The 22,652-nt window shown below is 43.7% G+C and overlaps 1 protein-coding gene across 3 annotated transcripts; it reads right to left on the bottom strand.

Annotated features, from left to right (window-relative positions):
• LOC120024172 (14-3-3 protein zeta) lies at positions 1-22,007 on the bottom strand. 3 transcript variants are annotated; one of them, XM_038968341.1, is made up of 6 exons: positions 21,924-22,007; positions 19,538-19,986; positions 6,805-6,928; positions 3,338-3,501; positions 2,455-2,550; positions 1-884 (listed from the first exon to the last, which is right to left on the bottom strand). In XM_038968341.1, exons 2-6 carry the CDS (start codon positions 19,829-19,831, stop codon positions 825-827), a joined length of 738 nt encoding a protein of 245 aa, XP_038824269.1. In that variant the 5' UTR covers positions 19,832-19,986; positions 21,924-22,007; the 3' UTR covers positions 1-824. The 3 variants fall into 3 exon arrangements, with proteins under 3 accessions (XP_038824269.1, XP_038824271.1, XP_038824270.1); XM_038968343.1 differs by having other exon boundaries at positions 21,918-22,002; XM_038968342.1 differs by having other exon boundaries at positions 19,538-20,088; positions 21,924-21,978.
• Positions 22,008-22,652: the final 645 nt, after the last annotated feature.

Here is a 22,652-nt window from a genome sequence, read left to right as displayed (position 1 = left end):
AAATTATGGTTTACAAAATGTCATTTTTATTCATGTTACATAGGTGTTACATAACATCAGGGCATTAAACATTCTCACAAAGGTTTGGGGCCTACAATCAATGATTAGCAAAAACACTAGTGGTCTCAATCTCTAATGACAATCACTGGACAAACCAAACACCCTCTGACATGTGCACAAACCTGCAAAGAAAAGTACTGAACAAAAACGGGACTTTCTGTATGCAATATTGATTCCCATTCCAGTGTACATTGAAACAAAATTAAAGGGGCATGCATGCATGTATTTATTCTATTGTCATTCCACATTCTTTTTTTTGTCTTAAAGTACCAACTTTTTATTGTCAGACATGCTACAAAGTAACACATTGAGGTGAATAATATAACTAGGATACCTTTCCCTCCCCACCATATGCCCAGGCTGCACGATACTTGCCGTTTGCAAATGGCCTTTCAAAATTCAGAAAACCGATCTTTCTGGACACACACACATCCTATATTGTCATGTTGAACAGACAGTTGTTAAAGTGAAGCTAATATTTTTCTAAAGCAGAAACTGCACATTAGGAAGGCGGGGACAAGCAAACTGAGGAATGGCGATAATATTATTTACTTAATTGAGCTTTTCTTCATACCAAAAAGCAGAGTCGTGGTGAAAACTAAAATGATCAATGTCCCACACACACACACTGCAGCTCCATTGTACAACGGGCATTCATTACTAGAATAATTTCAAGTGGAACAATAAGGAATGAAGGTGTAAAAATGATTGTTTTACTCATTTTTTGTTGTTGTATTTCTTGGCGAGGGTTGACAGGGAGCATCTCAGTTCTCTCCTCCATCTCCAGACTCTGGCTCATCTGCTGCATTGTCAGACGTCCATAGCTGAAACACACAAGACAAAATACCATTAAACTGACAATAAGCATCTCAGATATCCAAGACCCTGCTGGAGTGAAGTCAGACAAAATGTACTGACTGTACCGTAAATCACTTTGGAATCAAGTGTCTGCTAAATGGTAAACAGTGCATTCGAAAATCATTCAGACCCCTTCACTTTTTCCAACTGTTGTTACAGCCATTTCTGAAATGGATTAAAAGTTGTCTCTCTCCATCACAATACCCCATAATAACAAAACAAAATTAGATTTCTTTCTCCAATTTCTTAAAAATAAATATGACATGTACATAAGTATCAAGGATCTCGCTTTACTTTGCTCCATTCATCTTTTGCTCGATCCTGACTAGTCTCTCAGTCCCGACAGCAAAAAAAAAAAAACATCCCCACAGCATGATGCTGCCACCACCAAGATTCACAGTAGGATGGTGCCAGGTTTCCTCCAGACGTGACACTTGGCATTCAGGCCAAAGAGTTCAATTTTGGTTTCATCAGACCAGAGAATCTTGTTTCTCATGGTCAGAGTCCTTTAGGTGCCTTCTGGCAAACTCCAAGCGGGCTGTCATGTGCCTTTTACTGGAGGAGTGGCTTCCGTCTGGCCACTATCATAAAGGCCTGATTGGTGGAGTGCTGCAGAAATGGTTGTCCTTCTGGAAGGTTCTCCCATCTCCACAGAGGAACTCTGACAGAGATCTAGAGTGACCATCGAGATCTTGGTCACCTCCCTGACTAAGGCCCTTCTCCCCCGATTTCCAAGTTTGGCCGGATGACCAGCTCTAGGAAGAGTCTTGGTGGCTCGAAACTTCTATTTAAGAATGGGGGCCTCTGGGTTCTTGGGGACCTTCAATGCTGCAGAAATGTTTTGGCACCCTTCCCCAGATCTGTGCCTCAACACAATCCTGTTTCAGAGCTCAACGGACAATTCCTTCGACCTCTCGGCTTGGTTTTTGCCCTGACATGCACCGTCAACTGTGGGACCTTACATAGACATGTGTGTGCTTTTCCAAATCATGTCCAACCAATTGAAGTTACCACAGGTGGACTCCAAGTTGTAGAAACATCAAGGATGATCAATGGAAACAGGCTGCACATGAGCTAAATTTCTAGTCTCATAGCAAAGGGTCTGAAAAATATGTTTTCGCTTTGTCATTATGGGGTATTGTGTGTAAATTGAGGGGGAAAATGTCATCCATTTTAGAATAAGGCTGTAACATAAAATGTAGAAAACGTGAAGGGGTCTGAATACTTTCCGAATGCATTTTGTGTGTGTGTGTATGTGTGTATATATATATATATATATATATATATATATATATATATATATATATATATAAAAATATAAAATACCTACGCTCCACTTGGGTCAAATCCTTATATCATAGCTTATCACTCACAAAATGGCACTGGCTCCTGCTTGCCATTAAAATACTGAAATGAGATGCACATACACTAGACTGGGTTGCAGTCACAGTGCCTGTGGGTGTATGGTATGTGTGGGATGTGTTGATGAAGCGACCAATCGCGTGGCTCGGTGGGGGGAGGTCAGAGGATACTTACTGTGAGGTTGTCTCTAAGCAACTGCATGATGAGGGTACTGTCTTTGTACGAGTCTTCGCTCAGCGTGTCGAGCTCGGCGATGGCATCGTCGAAGGCCTGCGAACACACAAATAACAAATGGTTGATATGCATATGAACAGGGAGATGAGGCAAAGATAGAGATAGACAGGAGAGAGATGGCACATAATGCAGCTGTGTGTGTGTGTGTGTGTGTGTGTACACTGAGTAAACAAAACATTAAGAACACCTTTCTTAGATTGAGTTGCAGCCCCCCTCCCCATTTTCCCTTGGAACAGCCGCAATTGGTCGGCGGATGGACTCTACAAAGGTGTGGAAAGCGTTCCACAGGGATGCCGGCCCATGTTGACTCCACAGTTGTGTCAAGTTGGCTGGATGTATTTTAGGTGCTAGACCATGCTTGATACACACAGGAAACTGTTGAGCGTGAAAAACCCAGCAGTGTTGCAGTTCTTGACACATTCAAACCTACTACCAAAACCAGTTCAAAAGGCTTTTTTTAACACGTTTGTCTTGACAATTCACCCTCTGAATGGCACACATACAAGCCATGTTGTAATTGTCTCAAGGCTTGAAAAAAATGTAACCAGCCTCCTCAGCTTCATCTACACTGATTGAAGTGATTTAACTAGTGACATCAATAAGGGATCATAGCTTTTACCTGGTCAGTCTATATCATGGAAACAGCAGGTGTTCTTAATGTTTTGTACACTCAGTGTATATAGTACACCCCATAATCTCACCCTATTCCCTATATAGAGCACTACTTTGACCAAAGCCCCATAGGCCCTGTGTCAAAAGAAAGCACTATATAGGGGATCTGGTGCCATTTATGTGGGCTGCTGTGTTGTCTCATCATCCCTACCTGTTTGGCCAGTGAGCAGGCCTTCTCTGGAGAGTTGAGGATCTCGTAGAAGAAAACGGAGAAGTTGAGGGCCAGGCCCAGGCGGATGGGATGTGTGGGCTGCATCTCCTTCTTGCTGATGTCAAACGCCTCCTGGTAGGAGTCTTGAGAGTTGGATATCGTCTCTGTGGGAAGGGGAGGAACCATTGAGATAGACAATGGTTTAGAGTTGGAGCTTTACATCCCAAATGGCACCCTATTCCTTATATAGTACACTACTCTTCACGGCCCATAGGGTCAAAGGTAGTGCTCTATAAAGGGAATAGGGTGCCATTTGGGACAGTATCAGTCTTTCATTACAAATTTTAAATATAAAATATTACTCCTCTAGGTAGGCCTATCCATCATTGCTGCAAATGGGGTCACTTTCCTTTCCCTGGTCTGGCCACTGTAAGCGGTCCTGAAAGCTAGGCTACATGAGGTAATGGGCTTATAAATATCCTTTGTTGAGCACCGGAGCTACATTAAGTTTGCCGACGACAGGACAGTGGTAGGCCTGATCACCAACGACGAGACAGCCTATATAGGGAGGTCAGAGACCTGGCAGTGTTGTGCCAGGACAACAACCTCTCCAACATCAGCAAGACAAAGTCGCGGATCGTGGACTACAGGAAACAGAGGGCTGAGCACGCCTCCATTCACATAGACGGAGCAAGTTGAGAGCTTCCTCAGTGTCCACATCACTAATTACCTACAATGGTCCACACACACCAACACAGTTGTAAAGAGGGCACGACAATGCCCCTTACCCCTCAGTAGACTGAAAAGATTTGGCACGGGCCCTCAGATCCTCAAAAAGTTATACAGCTGCACTATCAAGAGCACCTTGACTGGCTGCATTAATGCTTGGTATGTCAACTGCTTGGCATCCGACCACAAGGCGCTTCAGAGAATAGTGCTTATGGACCAGTACATTACTGGGGCCGAGCTCCCTGCCATCCAGGACTTTTATACCGGGCGCTGTCAAAAAATAATTGTCAGACCCCAGCCACCCGTCATAGACTGTTCTGTCTATTACCGCACAGCACCAAGTCTGGAACCAACAGGACCCTGAACAGCTTCTACCCCAAAGCCATAAGACTGCTAAATAGTTAACCAAATAGCTACCTGGACTATCTATTTATCTGAATTGACCCTTTTTGCACTAACCACATGCTGCTGCTACTGCGTATTATCAGTCACTTTATTCCAAGTTATATGTACACATCTACCTCAAATTATCTTGTACCCCTGCACATCGACTCGGCTATATACACACACAGGGTAGCAGTACCAAGTTATTGTTAGTCATTGTTTATTATTAATGCGTTTTACTCTATTATTTCTCTATAACAAATGGAAGGGCCTGTAAGTTAGGTGTAGACTAGCAGGGAAATTTGGTTGTTTACCAAGCATGTGACAAATAAAATCTGATTTTGATTTGAATATTGCCATGGCATTTTCTAAGAACAACAATGTAACAAATAATCCCCGGGTATGATACATGTGGATCAAGTTGCAAAGTCCAAAGTATGGAGGGGGGGAAAGGTAAATGTGGGTGGATGAGATAGGGAGACATGGGAGAGGGATGAGGGAGGGAAAGAACCCCGCAGCAGCAGGGAGGGAACATTCATATACCCATCACCACATTCACAGCCCAAACTCACTCAGCCTGCATTAAACCAACAAGCTTGCATCTCCTGGAGCGAGAGGTCTGGATGGAGCTCCAGACACACAGAACATTTGCTAGTTGCCCTTGTTTTGAGATCAAAGCGAGAGCTGAATGTAACCACATTTGTTCATATTCTTTGTTAGTGTTAGTTAGCACAGTTACAGCTAATTTCTCGTCAGCAATGGAGGGGTTGCTTCCTACAAGAGCACAAAACATGCATTTCTAGCCATCTTTGGAAAGCAAGTCAGGTAAAGAGCTTTTTTTTAGGTCTTAAAGGGTCAGTGCTGTATTTTGAGACAGGCTTGAATAAGATAAGTAGCCAATAAGGGAAAGGGAGATACCTCGTCAGCTGTACAACAATGCATTCAACAGAAATGTACCTTCCGCATTTAACCCAACCCCTCAGCAATAGGCAGAGGGTAGCATAATTTGTCTGAGTCGCTGAAATAATGGCATGGGAATAATAATTAATTTTATTTTGTAAAGTGGTTTCTTGACTCAAACATTTTCAGTCAGCTTGTCTGAAGGACAAGTGAAAAGAAAAAGGTTAATGTAAATCCCTACATGTTTTCTTTTAAGTCTCATGAACGTAGGCCGACATTGAAAACCACACATTGGCTGCTACTGTAGGCTGAATGATGAAACAGCTTTTTAAAATGTTTTGGGATACATTTTCGCCATAGTTTTTTTATGGTAGGCCACTTATAGGCCTACATTACGATCAAAATAGCCACAGTAGTCTACTTGGCCACTGTTCTAACTAACTTAAAAGCAGATATAGCCTTAATGGTCACAGTAAATGCGTGGCAGAAGACGCAGAGAATTTTCTAAGTTCTAAAGTGCGCGCAGACGGCCCCGAAATTTGCTTAGTGCCGGAAAATTTGATGAAACATTGCTTGGTAGCCTACAAAATATTGCTAAATAACCACCAAATACTTGTCTTTATAAAATAATTCCTTCCAGGACTCAAAATTAATGGCATCCTGTCGGGGATGACAGATCTAAAAATAATACAACCATTGCACATTAAATAAGAATTAAGAATACATTGTAGAATATTAGTGAAGATGTCAAAACTATGAAATACACATACGGAATGTAGTAACCAAAAAGTGTTAAAAACAAATCAAAATATATTTTATATTCGTCAAATATAGCCCACCCTTTGCCTTGATGACAGCTTTGCACACTCTTGGCACTCTCTCGTTTGTTTTTCTACAGGACAATGCCCCAACACACCTCCAGGCTGTGTAATGGCTATTTGACCAAGGAGAAGGATAGTGGAGTGCTGCATCAGATGACCTGACCTCAAACCAATTGATATAGTTTGGGATGAGTTGGACGGCAGAGTGAAGGAAAAGCAGCCAACAAGTGCTCAGCATATGTGGGAACACCTTCAAGACTGTTGGAAAAGCATTCCAGGTGAAGCTGGTTGAGAGAATGCCAAGAATGTGCAAAGCTGTCATCAAGGCAAAGGGTGGCTACTTTGCCTTGATGTAGAAAATAGTAAAAATAAAGAAAAACACTTGAATGAGTAGGTGTCCAAACTTTTGACTGGTACTAATATAGGGAGAGACAGCAAGGCCAGTTGGAGCCAGCAGCCCAAGAACTCCTGAGAAACTAGATCTGAGTCCCAAATTACACCCTATTCCCAATATAGTGCACTACTTTTGACCAAAACCCATATGACTGTAGTGCACCTTATAGGGAATATGGGGCCATTTGGGTCATGGTCCAAAGTAGTGCACTATGGGACGTAGACTGGAGACCCACTTACCCTTCTTGTCGTCTCCAGAGGCCACCTCAGCCAGGTATCTGTAGTAGTCTCCCTTCATCTTCAAATAGAACACTTTGCTCTCCGCATTAGGGGCATTTTCAATCAAATATTTGCTCAGCAGCCCCTGGGGGAGAAAACAGACAGGAGGAGGAGAGTTCATTTAAATTTTACGAATTGTATGTGTGCGTCCTAAATGGCACCCTATGCACTACTTTATAGGGGTGTCATATGGGATGCATCTTATCACAACTAGCTAGATATATTTTGTGACACCCATAAAAATGTGATGACTCCATTTGGCTTGATTCCATCTCATTAAAAACACCCTAATCTGCCTGCCTGGCTGTCTCGCACAAAAACACGATGGAAAATGGGGGTTTTGTGCAACAACAAAAAAACAGGATGTAGTAACTTTACTTTGATGCATCATTCGATTAGTTGAGGCGTGAAAATCAGAGCATCTACAGTGGCAGGCCTTAACTTCAGTTGCAAAAAGGGGCATCTCACTTTCGATCCCCATCAGTCATCCAAGCTGTACTCGATGGCTTCACCGTTGCCTCAATTTGTTGTGGGTGTAACACAAAAACAGGTTGTGGTGGCATTCACATAACACCGGTACGAAACAATGAGCACTCTACAGCCAGCTTCCTGTGTGAGCCAAACGCCTCTCCACTTCCTTTTAAGGGCAAGCTGCTAACAGCCGAAGACAATAGTCCTGCCTAGAGACCACGTGTCCTGGCTAGAGACCACGTGTGACAGGTAGCCTGGTCCCACAACAGTTTGTGTCCTTGTCTCCTCCATTGCCGTCATTGGCACGTCAAACTTGTTTCACATGGCAATGAGTGACAGTGAGTTGGCATGGCAGCACAAACGCTGGCTCTAAGACTACACGTGTGGTATGGTAACAGCTAACCAGTTGCCTGCGGAGGTCAGTATTTCCACATGGAGGCCACTGTTCAGCCCAAAGGAAGGAGGGAGGAAATACAAAGGCAGTTTAATCTGGGTCCAGAGGGAGCACTGACCTGAACCCGGATAACTCAGTGAAAGATGCTGAGGCATAGAGATAACCCAGTGGAAGGCTTGAGTGAAGGTGATACCATCCACAAGCTGCCGTTCATGCTGGCTCTCTAATACCCGATTATCAGCTCGGCATGGGCTGACGACAACCTGAGTGAGACGCACTTACAGGCAACTATACTCTGCCCTACCAACTGTTCAGTGAGATGACATAATACTGCTATAGATATGGACAGCCAGAGGGGAGAGTGCAGCTTAACTGCTGCTTGTTCTGAGAAGTCACTTGCTTAAACACACGTTTCAGCCGAGCAGCCAACCCAGGAACAGGGCTGGACCAGCCACCACTTCCTCTGCGTGGCATCACCACCAACATGGAGAAAGGGGCACTCCTGTATCCTCAGCAGCCACAGCAGTGTGTGGGTGTTAGTAGCAGGCTAGCAGACCAGTGAAGCAGAGGTCCCTCTCCTCACAGGCTCAAGGCATGATTTAGTACCGCTGACCATTTTACCAGGAAAAATAAAAACCTCATAATCCAGCATGACAGTTATAGTGAAGAGCATACTTGTAGATCCCTCAAAACGAACATGAAGGGTCAAGACTTATTGAATCATATAGACAACTTCTCACCCATAGAGGATGAAGGCAGAGTTCCAAATGACACCTCATTTCCCATTTAGTGCACCACATTTGGTCAGGACCTATAGGACTCTGGTCAAAAGTAGTGCACTATGTAGAGAATGTGCCATTTGGGTCATCCCTAGTGGGAGGATGGGAATCAGGACAGAAGATCCCTTTTCTCCACCTGTCGTCGGCAGCAACCTTGTCGCCTCACAACATGTGCTCAGACATTCAGTATGCGTACCAACTGGTACCCTATATAGTGCACTACTTTTAAACAAGGGCCCTATGGGTAGTGCACTATAGGATGCCATTTTAGACAGCCATTTAAAAAAGACAGACAGCAAAAGAGCTGGGCCCTGCCATGTCTCTAACCGTAGGCTAGCACTGTCTTTCCCTCTGCACCACAAAAAGCTAGCCACTGGGGCTATTTTACCACACACACTGATGCAGGGACCAGTTTGAGTTTACTTTACCTTCTTTAAAAATGTATTTCGATGTTTGGTTTGTTAAATGTAATACGCAACTCCGGCGTGTATGTCAGTTATAGTTTACTCTGTTTCCTACTTGAGTCATCGCTCGCCCTCATCCTGCATGCCGCTAACCACACAAAGCCCTGCCCCGTCACTCAAGGAGAGAGCAGTTGCTCAACCACAGTCACAAGCACTTTGTTGACGTTCACTTTGCATGGTCAGATGGACACAATGTTGGTGACATGCTGCTTTCCATAAGCATTCTATAACTACACTATTAGTGTGTGGTGTCTTACTATATGCAAACTACTGTTTGATAATTTTTATTTAGCAACACCCTGCTAAGAAAATAAACTAAGGAGCAATAAATAAAATAACAGTAGCGAGGCTATATACAGGGGGTACCGGTACAGAGTCAATGTGTGGGGTTAGTCAAGGTAATATGTACATGTAGGTAGAGTTATTAAAAAGTGACAATGCATAGATAAACAGAGTAGCAGCAGGGTAAAAGGGGGGGGGGGGGGGGGGGGGGGGGGCAATGCAAATAGTTTGGGTAGCCATTTCATTAGATGTTCAGGAGTCTGGCCTTCTAGACAGAGTTGCAAAGAAAACGCCATCTCAAACTGGTAAATAAAAATAAAAGATTAAGATGGGCAAAAGAACAGACACTGGACAGAGGAACTCTGCTAAGAAGGCCAGCATCCCAGAGTTTCCCATTCACCGTTGATGTTGAGACGGGTGTTTTGCGGGTACTATTTAATGAAGCTGCCAGTTGAGGACTTGTGAGGCATTCGTTTCTCAAACTTGACACCAATGTGCTTGTCCTCTTGTTCAGTTGTGCACTGGGGCCTCCCACTCTTTCTATTCTGGTTAGAACAATTTGCGCTGTTCTGTGAAGGGAGTAGTACACAGCGCTGTATGAGATCTTCAGTTTCTTGGCAATTTCTCGCATGGAATAGCCTTCATTTCTCAGAACAAGAATAGACTGACGAGTTTCAGGAAAAAAAGGTCTGTTTCTGGCCATTTTGAGCCTGTAAGATGAGTTATTAAAGTGACTATGCATAGATAAACAGAGTAGCAGCAGCGGAAACAAGGGGGGGGGGCAATGCAAATAGTCTGGGTAGCCATTTGATTACATGTTCAGCAGTCTTATAGCTTGGGGGTAGAAGCTGTTTAGAAGTCTCTTGGACCTAGACTTGGCGCTCCGGTACTGCTTGCCGTGCGGAAGCAGAGAGAACAGTCTATGACTAGGGTGACTGGAGTCTTTTACAATTTTTAGGACCTTCCTGACACCGCCTGGTATAGAGGTCCTGGATTGCAGGAAGCTTAGCACCAGTGTTGTACTGGGCAGTACGCACTACCCTCTGTAGTGCCTTGCGGTAGGAGGCTGAGCAGTTGCCATACCAGACAGTGATACAAACAGTCAGGATGCTCGATGGTCCAGCTGTAGAACCTTTTGAGTATCTGAGGACCCATGCCAAATCTTTTCAGTCTCCTGAGGGGGGAATAGGTTGTCGTCATTCCCTCTTCACAACTGTCTTGGCGTGCTTGGAGCATGTTAGTTTGTTAGGGGAATGCTCAGTCCTTTTCCTGTAGTCCACAATCATCTCCTTTGTTTTGATCACGCTGAGGGAGAGGTTGTTGTCCTGGCACCACACGGCCAGGTCTCTGACCACCTCCCTATAGGCTGCCTCGTCAGTGAGCAGGCCCACAACTGTTGTGTCATCTGCAAACGTGGTGTTGGAGTCGTGCCTGGCCATGCAGTCATGAGTGAACAGGGAGTACAGGAGGGGACTGAGCCCGCAACCGAGGGGCCCCCGTGTTGAAGATCAGCATGGCGGATGTGTTGTTACCTACCCTTACCACCTGGGGACAGCCCATCAGAAAGTCCAGGATCCAGTTGCAGAGGGAGGTGTTTAGTCCCAGGGTCCTTAGCTTAATGATGAGCTTTGAGGGCAATATGGTGTTGAACACTGAGCTGTAGTCAATGAATAGCATTCTCACATAGATGTTCCTTTTGTCCAGGTGAGAAAGGGCAGTGTGGAGTGCAATAGAACCTGCATCATTTGTGGATCTGTCGGGGCGGTATGCAAATTGGAGTGGGTATAGTGTTTCTGGGATAATGGTGTTGATGTGAGCCATAACCAGCCTTTCAAAGCACTTCATGGCTACAGATGTGAGTGCTACGGGTCGGTAGTCATTTAGGCAGGTTACCTTAGTGTTCTTGGGTACAGGGACTATGGTGGTCTGCTTGAAACATGTTGGTATTATGGACTCGGACAGGGAGAGGTTGAAAATGTCAGAAGACACTTGCCAGTTGATCAGCGAATGCTCGGAGTACACGTCCTGGTAATCCGTCTGGCCCTGCGGCCTTGAATGTTGACCTGTTTAAAAAGGTCTTACATTGGCTGCGGAGAGTGTGATCACACAGTAGTCCAGAACAGCTGGGGATCTCATGAATGCTTCAGTGTTGCTTGCCTCGTAGCTCGTCAGGTAGGTTTGTCACTGGACAGCACGCGGCTGTGATTCCTTTTGTAGTCTTATAGTTTGCAAGCCCTGCCACATCCGACGAGCGTCGGAGCCGGTGGAGTACGATTCAATCTTAGTTCTGTATTGACACTTTGCCTGTTTGAGGGTTCGTCGGAGGACATAGTGGGATTTCTTATAAGTTAGCTAGCTACATGAAGTAAGAACCATTAATTAGGGTCACCTGGAAACAGTGAACAGCACTTTGGTTCCAACCTTATCAATAATTCCTTACTGGCTTGTCACGTAGAGTAGGCCAGAAGGCTAAACTGAAAAACCTAACCTCTATCAAATAAAAAGATGGTGGAGCCACAAAAGTACTTCTGTGCAAGGGTGTTTATTTACATAGTGAATCCAGAAGAAAAACAGTACTGCCATCCAAAGTATACATTAAGGGGACAGCTTAAAAAACAATGCTGCCACAACAGCTCAAACCAAAACGGTTCCACCCCTGAACTGAAAGAGAGACTCCTTTTGTAGGGGAAGCCCCTCCCATCAGAACATACCCAGCACTAATTAATTAAGCAATTACCTTCATCAAAGCCTACATTTTCCACTCAGCTAAACATAATGAATTATATACATTGCAACACGTTTCTCATGATACAATAAACCAATATAACACATTTACAAAATCCCATCCCTACTGACATGGAGTCTTCCAATATGCTCATTCACATGAACGAGCCAGTCGGGACAGGAACTACAAAGCCAGCCCGATTACCGTAGCTCTGGTCCTTATCCCAGCCCGATTACAGTAGCTCTGGTCCTTATCCCAGCATACCCAGAAGCAACAGAGATGGAGAGGAACAGAACCAAACAACGTGCTCATCCATAACATTGACAGGTACAATAAACGTTGCTTAAATTAAACATGAAAGCTTGTCTGTATATTATTTACACCATAAACTGTTACTGACGGGAGGTAAGATTTGTTTTATTTCACCATTATTTAACCAGGTCGGCTAGTTGAGAACAACTTCATTTACAACTGCGACCTGGCCAAGAAAGCAAAGCAGTGTGACACAAACACAGAGTTACACATGGAATAAACAAACATACAATCAATAACACAAGAGAAAATGTCTATATACAGTGTGTGCAAATGAAGTAAGATAAGGGAGGTAAGGCCATAGTGGCGAAATAATTACAATTTAGCAATTAAACACTGGAGTGATAGATGTGCAAGTAGAGATACTGGGGTGCAAAGGAGCAAAAAAATAACAGTATGGGGATGAGGTAGTTGGATGGGCTATATACAAGTATCATGATCTGTGAGCTGCTCTGACAGCTGGTGCTTAAAGAGGAATTGGCTTTGGGGGTGACCAGTGAAATATACCTGTTGGAGCGCGTGCTGCTATGGTGACCAGTGAGCTGAGATAAGGCGGGGCTTTACCTAGCAAAGACTTGACCTGGAGCCAGTGGGTTTGGCGACGAATATGAAGCGAGGGCCAGCCAACGAGAGCATACAAGTCGCAGTGGTGGGTAGTATATGGGGCTTTGGTGACGAAACGGATGGCACTGTGATAGACTGCATCCAATTTGTTGAGTAGAGTGTTGGAGGCTATTTTGTAAATGACATCGCCGAAGTCAAGGATTGGTAGGATAGTCAGTTTTATGAGGGTATGTTGACAGCATGAGTGAAGGATGCTTTGTTGCGAAATAGGATGCCGATTCTAGATTTGGATTGGAGATGCTTAATGTGAGTCTGTAAGGAGAGTTTAGTCTAACCAGACACCTAGGTATTTGTAGATAGTACAGAAATGTCACACTTTATTCTAAGATAGGGAAGTTAACAATGTGGGTCAACAACCAAGTTAACGTAGCTGATAACGGAGCAGGGAGGCAGATGAGTCAACAGGTTCAGCACATTTTTATATGGCTCTTGTATCTCTGCAGCAGACAGAGCAATATGTAAGCAATATGTTTGTAAAATCTAATTGCAATTCAATCGCATTATCGGATCGCAGTGAGATCAAATTGTGAGGTCCCCGGCAAATCCCAGCCCTACTATCCATGGTGGTCAGATCAAACGAACAGCATGCACGATCAGCATGCACGATGATCACAAGAGGAGTAGGCCTATATGGTAAAGAAGGTTATCAGTACCATACACAATAATACTGAGACTCCAGTATATCAGCAGCTGTAATCATTCTGTATAGTTATCCATCACCCGAGTGGCACAGCAGTCTTAGGCACTGCATCGCAGTGCTAGAGGCGGTCACTACAGACCCTGGTTCGATTCCAGACTATCACAACTGCCGTGATTGGGAGTCCCATAGGGTGGCGCACAATTGGCCCAGCGTCGTCCGGGTTAGGGTTTGGCCGGGGAAGGCCGTCATTGTAAATAAGAATGTTCTTAACTTGTTATGGATAGGGGGCAGCATTTTCACGTTTGGATGAAAAGCGTGCCCAGAGTAAACTGCCTGCTACTCAGTCCCAGTTGCTAATATATGCATATTATTAGTAGATTTGGATAGAAAACACTGAAGTTTCTAAAACTGTTTGAATGATGTCTGAGTATAACAGAACTCATATGGCAGGCAAAAACCTGAGAAAAAATCCAACCAGGAAGTGGGAAATCTGAGGTTGGTCGTTTTTCAACTCATTCCCTACTGAAGATAGTGGGATATGGGTCATGTTGCACTTCCTAATGCTTCCACTAGATGTCAGTCTTTAGAACCTTGTCTGATGCTTCTACTGTGAAGTGGGGCCGAATGAGAGGGGAATGAGTCAGAGGTCTGGCAGAATGCTTTGAGCCCGTGACGCTCGTTCACGTGAGAGCGAGCTCTGTTCCATAGCTTTTCTACAGACAAAGGAATTCTCCGGTTGGAACATTATTGAAGATTTATGTTAAAAACATCCTAAAGATTGATTCTATACTTCGTTTGACATGTTTCTACGGACTGTAATATGACTTTGTCTGAACTTTTGCATGGACCTGCCCGCGCGTCGTGAGTTTAGATTGTGTACTGAACGTGCGAACAACAAGGAGGAATTTGGACATAAATGGACTTTATGGAACAAATCAACCATTTATTGTGGAACTGGGATTCCTGGGAGTGCATTCTGACGAAGATCATCAAAGTGAATATTTATAATGCTATTTCTGACTTATGTTGACTCCAACATGGCGGATATCTTCTTGGGTTGTGTTGGTCTCTGAGCGCCGTACTCAGATTATTGCATGGTTTGCTTTTTCCATAAAGTTTTTGGGAAATCTGACACAGCGGTTGCATTAAGGAGAAGTATATCTTTAAATCTGTGAATAACACTTGTATCTTTTATTCATGTTTATTATGAGTATTTCTGTGATTTGGTGTGGCTCTGTGCAAATTCACTGGATGTTTTGGAGGTAAAGCCAAATGTAAACTGAGGTTTTTGGATATAAATATGAACTTGATCTAACAAAACATACATGTATTGTGTAACATGTCATCCCTTGAGTGTCATCTGATGAAGAATATCAAAGGTTTGTGATTAATTTTATCAATATTTCTGCTTTTTGTAATGCCTCTGGTTGGAAAATCGCTGTATGCTTTCTGTGACTAGTTGCTGACCTAACATAATGATATGTTCTGCTTTCGCCGAAAAGCTTTTTTTGAGATCGGACACTGTGGTTGGATTAACGAGAATTTTATCTTTAAAATGGTGTCTAATACTTGTATGGTTTGAGAAAATCGAATTATGAGATTTCTGTTGATTGAATTTGGCGCTAGCGGAACCCCAGTCCTAGACAGGTTAATAACCTCTCTGAACCACCCATCCCGGATCCAGGATCATTGTCATCAGAAACGCTGACTAGCATAGCCTAGCATAGCGCCACAGGTAAATAATATAATATCATGAAATCACAAGTCCAATACAGCAAATGAAAGATAAACATCTTGTGAATCCAGCCAACATGTCCAATTTTTTTAAATGTTTTACAGCGTAAACACAACATATATTTATGTTAGCTCACCACCATATCCAAAAAAACAGCAATTTTTTCACAGCAAAGATAGCTTTCACAAAACCCACAAATAGAGATAAAATTAATGACTAACCTTTGAACATCAGATGACACTCATATGACATCATGTTATACAATACATTTATGTTTTGTTCAATAATGTGCATATTTATAGCCACAAATCGTGGTTTTACATTGGCGCCATGTTCAGAAATGCATCCAAAATAGCCAGAGTAATTACAGAGAGCTAAATACAGAAATACTCATCATAAACTTTGATGAAAGAGACATATTTAACATATAATTAAAGATACACTGGTTCTTAATGCAACCGCTGTGTTAGATTGAAAAGATAACTTTAGTAAAAAGCACACCATGCAATAATCTGAGACGGCGCTCAGTCATTCTCCGCCATGTTGGAGTCAACAGAAATACGAAATTACATCATAAATATTCCCTTACCTTTGATGATCTTTCATCAGAATGCAGTGCCAGGAATCCTAGTTCCACAATAAATCGTTGTTTTGTTTTATAATGTCCATTACTTGTCGAATTAGCAACTTTGGCTAGCATGTGTAGTACACGTGTCCATACACATTAGCGCAATGAACGAAAACTTCCAAAAGTAATATTAAAAGTCAAATAAACTGGTCAAACTCAGTTGAGAATCAATCTTCAGGATGTTTTTCTCATATATATCCAATAACGTCCCAAACGGAGCATTTCTTCATGTCTATATTACTTATGGCAAACAAGGACATCACATGCCGAGAGTGCGTGGCCAGGAACTGACAATCTGCCTGACCACGCACTCCAATAGCTCTCATCCGGCCCCACATCATGCTAGACGCTTCATTCCACGTTCTACTGCCTGTTGACATTTAGTGGAAGGCGTATGAAGTGCATACAGATCCATAAATATAGGAGATTTGAATAGGCATTGACTTTCAGATCGACCCATTTCAGATTTTTCACTTCCTGTTTGGAAGTTTGTCTGCCATATGAGTTCTGTTTTACTCACAGATATAATTCAAACAGTTTTAGAAACTTCAGAGTGTTTTCTATCCAATAGTAATAATAATATGCATATATTATGATCTAGGACAGAGTAGGAGGCCGTTCAATTTGGGCACCAATTCATCCAAAAGTGAAAATGTCACCCCCTATCCTAGAGAAGTTAACCGACTTGCCTAGTAAAATAAAGGTTAAATAAAATCATAAACATTGGTTGAGTTTGTAAGTTCATAAGCTTACCGTAGGTTACACAAATGACCTACAATAATCAAGACAGAGGGCCACTGAAGAGTGTAGGGCACTAGCCCAGAGGGGCCCCATGTAGAGGGCACTGGCCCAGAGGGGCCCAGTGTAGAGTGTTGGGCACACTGGCCCAGAGGGGCCCCGTAAAGCAGGGCGCTTTAACAGATGGCCAGTGCAGAATTAGAGCACCCAGATGTGGCTCAGTGTGCGCGCTAGCTCAGTGCTGAGCCTGCCACACCAGCACACCCTCAATGAACATCCGTCTATCAGGGTCACAACTTCCTATACAGGAAGTGACAGCAGGATAATGGCATATGTGTAGTTTATTTTTAAAGGAGAGTTCCACTTAACCATATGAGGCTATTGGACAGGCGTAGATCTAGAAGGGAGACATGATGAAGGGTGGAGACTGGGATTGAACCCTGGTCCTCGGTGGGGAGGAGTGTATGCATGGCTTGTGTGTCACCCACTTGATCATGGCTCTGCACGCCATGTGTGTAGGTTTAGTTCAGGGTCTGTGTGGACGAGAGCTTGGCTTGCGTCGATGAACACCCAGACACCATCACAGACCAGATCAAAGGATGTTGAGTAGAGGATGGACCCATCTGGATTACTAGTGATCGGCTTTAATCCACCAGAGTGATTGATCTAAGCCTGATCTACAAGATACACAATGTATGTGAGCTTTTCCTCCATCACCAAACATCTAGCTAATGTACAATAAGTGTGTCTGGACAACTGTAAAAGCCACATGTGCTCAGGACTCGTGTGCCTGTCTACCTTGCTATATGTTAAATGTTTCAGACACAGCCTGTTGAATGAAATCACTGCCACACAAGCCCCCCTTTTGACAGGAAACCACTCTTCCTCGGTGTCAAGGATGTGCATTAGGTTTTGAATCAAACTAGCCTGGCTTTTAGAACCGATCCATCCCCTTTCCTTTGAGGTCCAGGTCTGCGTTCCAAACGACATATTCCCCATAGGGCCCTGGTCAAAAGTAGTGCACTATATAGGGGATAGGGTGCCATTAGGGACGCAGAACCTGATGTGGAGGACACCTCACTGTTCGGAGGGATAAACTGAACAATACAGCTAGACGTCGCGGAAACATCTCTTAATCTGCCAACAGCAGATTGTGCTGGTTGAGTAGTTAACACTAGAGAATAGAGTACTACATTAAAGCTGAATACAGTGAGCCCACGGGAAGGTCATGAACAACCAATGAGAAACTAAATCTCGGTTTTACGCATTGGGCAAGTATGTCAAGAACGCCAAAGAAGCTCTGAGTCGAGGGCCGACACTTAAAATAAATAAACACAAGTGATACTGGCAAGCGCAGTGTGGAATTAAGCGTAAATTAGCCTTGTTTGACATTTAGCCCATAGCCTCTGTACAATTTGGATGTCAAGCAGCAGTATTTGTTAAAGTGGATGAACACTCGGGCTGTGACATGTAATCTGTGAGAGATTACAGGTGCTGTCTTTCACCATGGCCACACCTACTCAAACCCTACAGCCAGGTGCAACAATACACTTTCCCATAATGGCAGTAGATGGGACACTGGGAGCAAACAGGTCAGGTAACTTCCAGCTAACACACGTTATGCGTCTCAAATGGCACCCTATTCCATATATAGTGCACTACTTTAGACCAGGGCCCTACGGGCTGCCATTTCAGATGCAACCATGGCCTTCTGTTGAACAAAGAACTGAGGGGCAGCAAAGGCCACAGGATCCACCAGATAGGGTTGGGGGATATGACCAGCCCATGACAGTCAAACTTACAAATTTACAGTTGATCCCCAAAATAGTGTTCCCATGGGAAGGAAGGTGTGTGCTTAAAATTAGTTCAGTTCCACAGGAAATGCATGAAACAACCATCCTGTACAAAAGCAAAAATAAAATGGCCTTGGATTGAAAAAAAGATGGGGTAGGGGCACACATTCTCAAAGTGTAGTAGTAACAGAATTATTGCAGCGCTGTCAGTCATTTGCCAATATTATCAGTAGCACAGGTCCAACTCAAATAATTTTTTTTGTTTTACACGTCAACAAATCTAGATGCTGTAACATCTCCACTGGAGGCCCAGTTCACTGGCTGCTGCTCTGCCTTATTGATCTGGCATATCAAACTCAAGCAGACAATCAAACTAAACCACACAAGTCTGCCAAGTAAAAGTAGAGCCCCTTACGTGAACATTTGCCATAGCCTTTGACTCAGAATGTCTGAATGAAACTATTCAGTGAAATTTAAAGAGGAAGGAAAGAGGTGCTGCCTGCCTTACGACACATTATTGAATGGGCGCAGCAGTGGAAAGGGGAGATCATGCCACTTCACCACTGTGGTTCAGAATCAATTGGGGCAGCCTTTCTGCATAGTTTCAGATAAACGTCACACAAATAGAAGCATTGCAATGTCAAAGTCCATGAATGAGGGACTTATGACAGCGCCATTGTGCACTACTAGTAAATAGATGATTTTCATACAGAGGGGGATACCACTACTCAGTCAACCGAATCACCATTTATTCCCCAAGAAAAGGAATGGATGACAGCTTCTTTTGCTTTTCAGTATCTCAAATCAAGAGCCCATTGGTAATTGTATGAATCCTTTTGTGTTAGGCTACCATCTATCCAAGTTGGTGCCGCCCTCAGCCTCACAGAAACATAGTGTGTTGGTGATTCTATCAATCAAGAGGCTTTTTATAACACAAGTGACCCCGTTTGTTGCTTGTGCTGAGCCTACAGGCTCAGAGATGGTTTATTGCTGTCGTCACCGAGTATCTGTCCTCAATTTACAGCAGAGAAGGTGAACGAGGTAAATCAAATGTTGCTCTCTCAAAGCCATGCATGCCCATACTGGCTAGAAGAAATACATTAACTCACCAATACATCGTTGCAGATGTCTCGTAACTCTGTCTCCACCTTCTCCCGGTACTCCTTGACCATCTGAAGCTTCTTGTCACTGCCTTCTGTCTTCTGCTCGATGGCGGAGATGACCCGCCATGCAGACCTCCGGGCCCCGACAACGTTCTTGTAGGCGACCGAGAGAAGGTTCCTCTCCTCGCATGACAGCTCTGCACCCTTCTCCGTTACCTCCTTCATGGACGAAGCCATGTCGTCGTAACGCTCCGCCTGCTCCGCCAGCTTGGCTTTTTGAATCAGCTCCGTTTTATCCATGTTTATGAGTTATCGTATGTTCAAACTGTCGCTTGCAGTTTCAAAGAAAGTCCGAAGATGTGAGACGGGGACAACGGTGTGGGGACAGATCGTGTATAACGATAGTTATAATCTTTGGGCAGGTGGGTGGAGGTACAGGTATGTTATCCAGACACCTGGGGAAGAAAATTTGTTGATTGTTTAGGATGGTCAATGCATGAGCACCTTGTATGGCCGTTTGGTTGGCTAGCTAGTCAACGTAACTCCTGTTAGTTCACCTGTAACAAAAATAAATCAATTCAATAACTTGTTAAGATAACATTAGCTAGCTGGGATACCAAACTGCCTTGGCTTGACACCTCTTACGCCAGCTAACATTGACTGCACACAGCTTTCACTCCCAGCATCAGTCAACTCAGTCACATTGAGTGACCCAGTTCAGTGAAATAGCACTACCTAGCCAGACAATGTGTACCCTTCCCGCATCCCCAATACTACAGTAACATTACTGCTTTTGAAAACGTATGCTGACACTTAGCTAGTTAACGTTAGATAGCTATCTGCAACCGAGGCTAGCCAGATAACTTCACACCAGAGATACTTTTGAGGAGATGGGAAACACCATTTAAATTCTACTAATGCCCATTGTGTACGTTGCCCATGAGTCGTCAATGGGCCGCACGGTGCTATCTGGACGATTCTGAGCTCTCATTCAAGGAGTCAATTGGGCGCTAGCTCAAAAACCCAACATTCGCATGAATTTCATTAACAAGTACAACATTGCAAATCTTTTCAGAGATGTGAGAATTAACTGGCTCTCTATAATATTGTATAGATTTGGAATCATCACATTATGTACTTTCGAGGAAAATTGTAAGGTTTCGCGACTCATATCCTGACTGAGAAGGGATTGCGCAACAATTAGTTTAGCACCCACGTGATGCACCATGACACCATTGGTCGACAGTCTGCTGGGTGGGGCATTATACGTTTCTCCATACATTTCCCAATGGGATTCTTATCTCCTTCATTCTCTAATATCTCTGATTATACCATAATGAACATGGAGCCAGATGTCTCACCGGATGTATAAATCTGAAGCATCTGCAACAAATATGGTGAGGAGAGGAAGATCAGTGGCCGGCAGTGTTACGAATAGACTGCACTAAGTTATGTAGATAATGTTTTGCTGGTTTCAAAATATTGTGTTTACAAGGCGTGCAAGGGCACAAACACACTAAACAGACAGAGAAGGCATTCCCTAAAGGAAATAGGCATACTAGAACGTGCCAAAAGGATTTCACTAACTCCTGCTTGGCTCTGCCCACCTCCTTGCCTGTTCTCTCCACTATGCTTAATTTCCTCCCATTGAAAACGACACAGGTGAACCATCTTGGGTTAGTTCTAAATATCTTTGGATATACCTTAACTTTTCTGCTAGTTAGCTAAAGTAACATACTCTTCGAATTAGTTGCTAAGGTTAGTTCCCGAGGGGCGCAGCAGTCTAAGGCACTGCATCTCAATACTAGGGGCGTCACTACAGACCCTGGTTCAATCCCGGGCTGTATCACAACCGGCCGTCATCGGGAGTCCTTTTGGGCGGCGCACAATTGGCCCAGCGTCGTCCGGGTTAGGGGAGGGTTTGTCCGGGGTAGGCCGTCATTGTAAAATAAGAATGTGTTCCTAACTGACTTACCTAGTTAAATAAAAAAGGTACACAAATAAAAATGCATTCACCACTTGGCTAGCTAACATTAGACAGTTAATGGTTGGAGGACTGATATGTTGAAACTCAAAAGACTTATTCAACAGTTAACATTCTAGGCGTTACAACTGCTGCTATCTCGTTTACAAGCAAGTGTGTTGTTTTGCCCTGACAAGCTAATGCTAACTAGCTTGCTTGTTTGACTAACCCGCGCGAGACCGAATGAATCATTTTTATGAAGCACCACTGCACTGGCGACCAAACGACATCGTATACTAACTATCCATAGACAGTTTACATTTCCTTACAAAATTGGAACAATCGAACTTCATGTTAAATGTAATAACCTACAAATTCATTTCCAAGATTTAAAGAAAAAAAAATGTTAATATATTTCCCAACCTTTACCTGGTTCCAATCCGCCACTCCGAGCAAATACCTTACGAAAATCTTCGGGCAGGGAAATAATCTATGCCTTCAACCAAACCTGACCAAAGGGCGTATCCAACAAAACGGTAGCCCAATGAGAACCCGTCTTTGAGACGGATCAACCAACACTGTTAAAAACAAGAAGCAATAGGATGATAGCGCGGGGGAAGAGGCGGGCTTTGAGGCCACGGGGTTTCCTCAAATGAAAGCAAGGGAGAAGACGTCATCATTACCATGGATATCTAACATTTTTCCTCATCACATATGCCGCGTTCAAAACAACTGGGAACTCGGAAAAATGCGAAGTCAAATCATGACGTCAGTGATCTTCAGGTCGGAAAGTTGGAGCTCGAGAAAGAGGTCCGAGTTCCCGGGTTGGAATTCCGAGGTGGATGACCATTCAAATCGATTTTCCCAGTTGGAGCTCGTTTTTTACGAGTTCCCAGTTGTTTTGAACGCACTGAAGTCCGAAATCGGAGATTTCCGAGTTCCCAGTTCCGAGTTCCCAGTTGTTTTGAACGAAGCAAAACGCACACACAACAACACACAAACAGTATCAGTAGGCCGCTAGTGGGTGTGGCAGGGGGAAATGATACACACAGCTTTGCAATAAACTTTGCATTTAACATGTAATTGATGGATGTATCAGCCTATTCTGTTTTTCCCAAAAGTGTGACCACCTCGGATTAAAGAATATGCTATTACAAG

This window comes from Salvelinus namaycush, chromosome 29, assembly GCF_016432855.1.
Source record: "Salvelinus namaycush isolate Seneca chromosome 29, SaNama_1.0, whole genome shotgun sequence".
Classification (NCBI taxonomy): Eukaryota; Metazoa; Chordata; class Actinopteri; order Salmoniformes; family Salmonidae; genus Salvelinus; species Salvelinus namaycush.
Note: the sequence above shows the minus strand (reverse complement) of the source record. Positions and strands in the feature narration are given on the sequence as shown.

What these genes read in the sequence shown, in the direction of transcription:
- LOC120024172 (XM_038968341.1), bottom strand. Translation starts at nt 19,831, where the DNA reads ATGGATAAAACGGAGCTGATTCAAAAAGCCAAGCTGGCGGAGCAGGCG. An exon ending in ACATCTGCAACGATGTATTG is followed by an intron (nt 6,929 to 19,537) that starts GTGAGTTAATGT and finishes TTTCTCCCCCAG; the next exon opens with GGGCTGCTGAGCAAATATTT. An exon ending in CCTGCTCACTGGCCAAACAG is followed by an intron (nt 2,551 to 3,337) that starts GTAGGGATGATG and finishes GTGTGTTCGCAG; the next exon opens with GCCTTCGACGATGCCATCGC.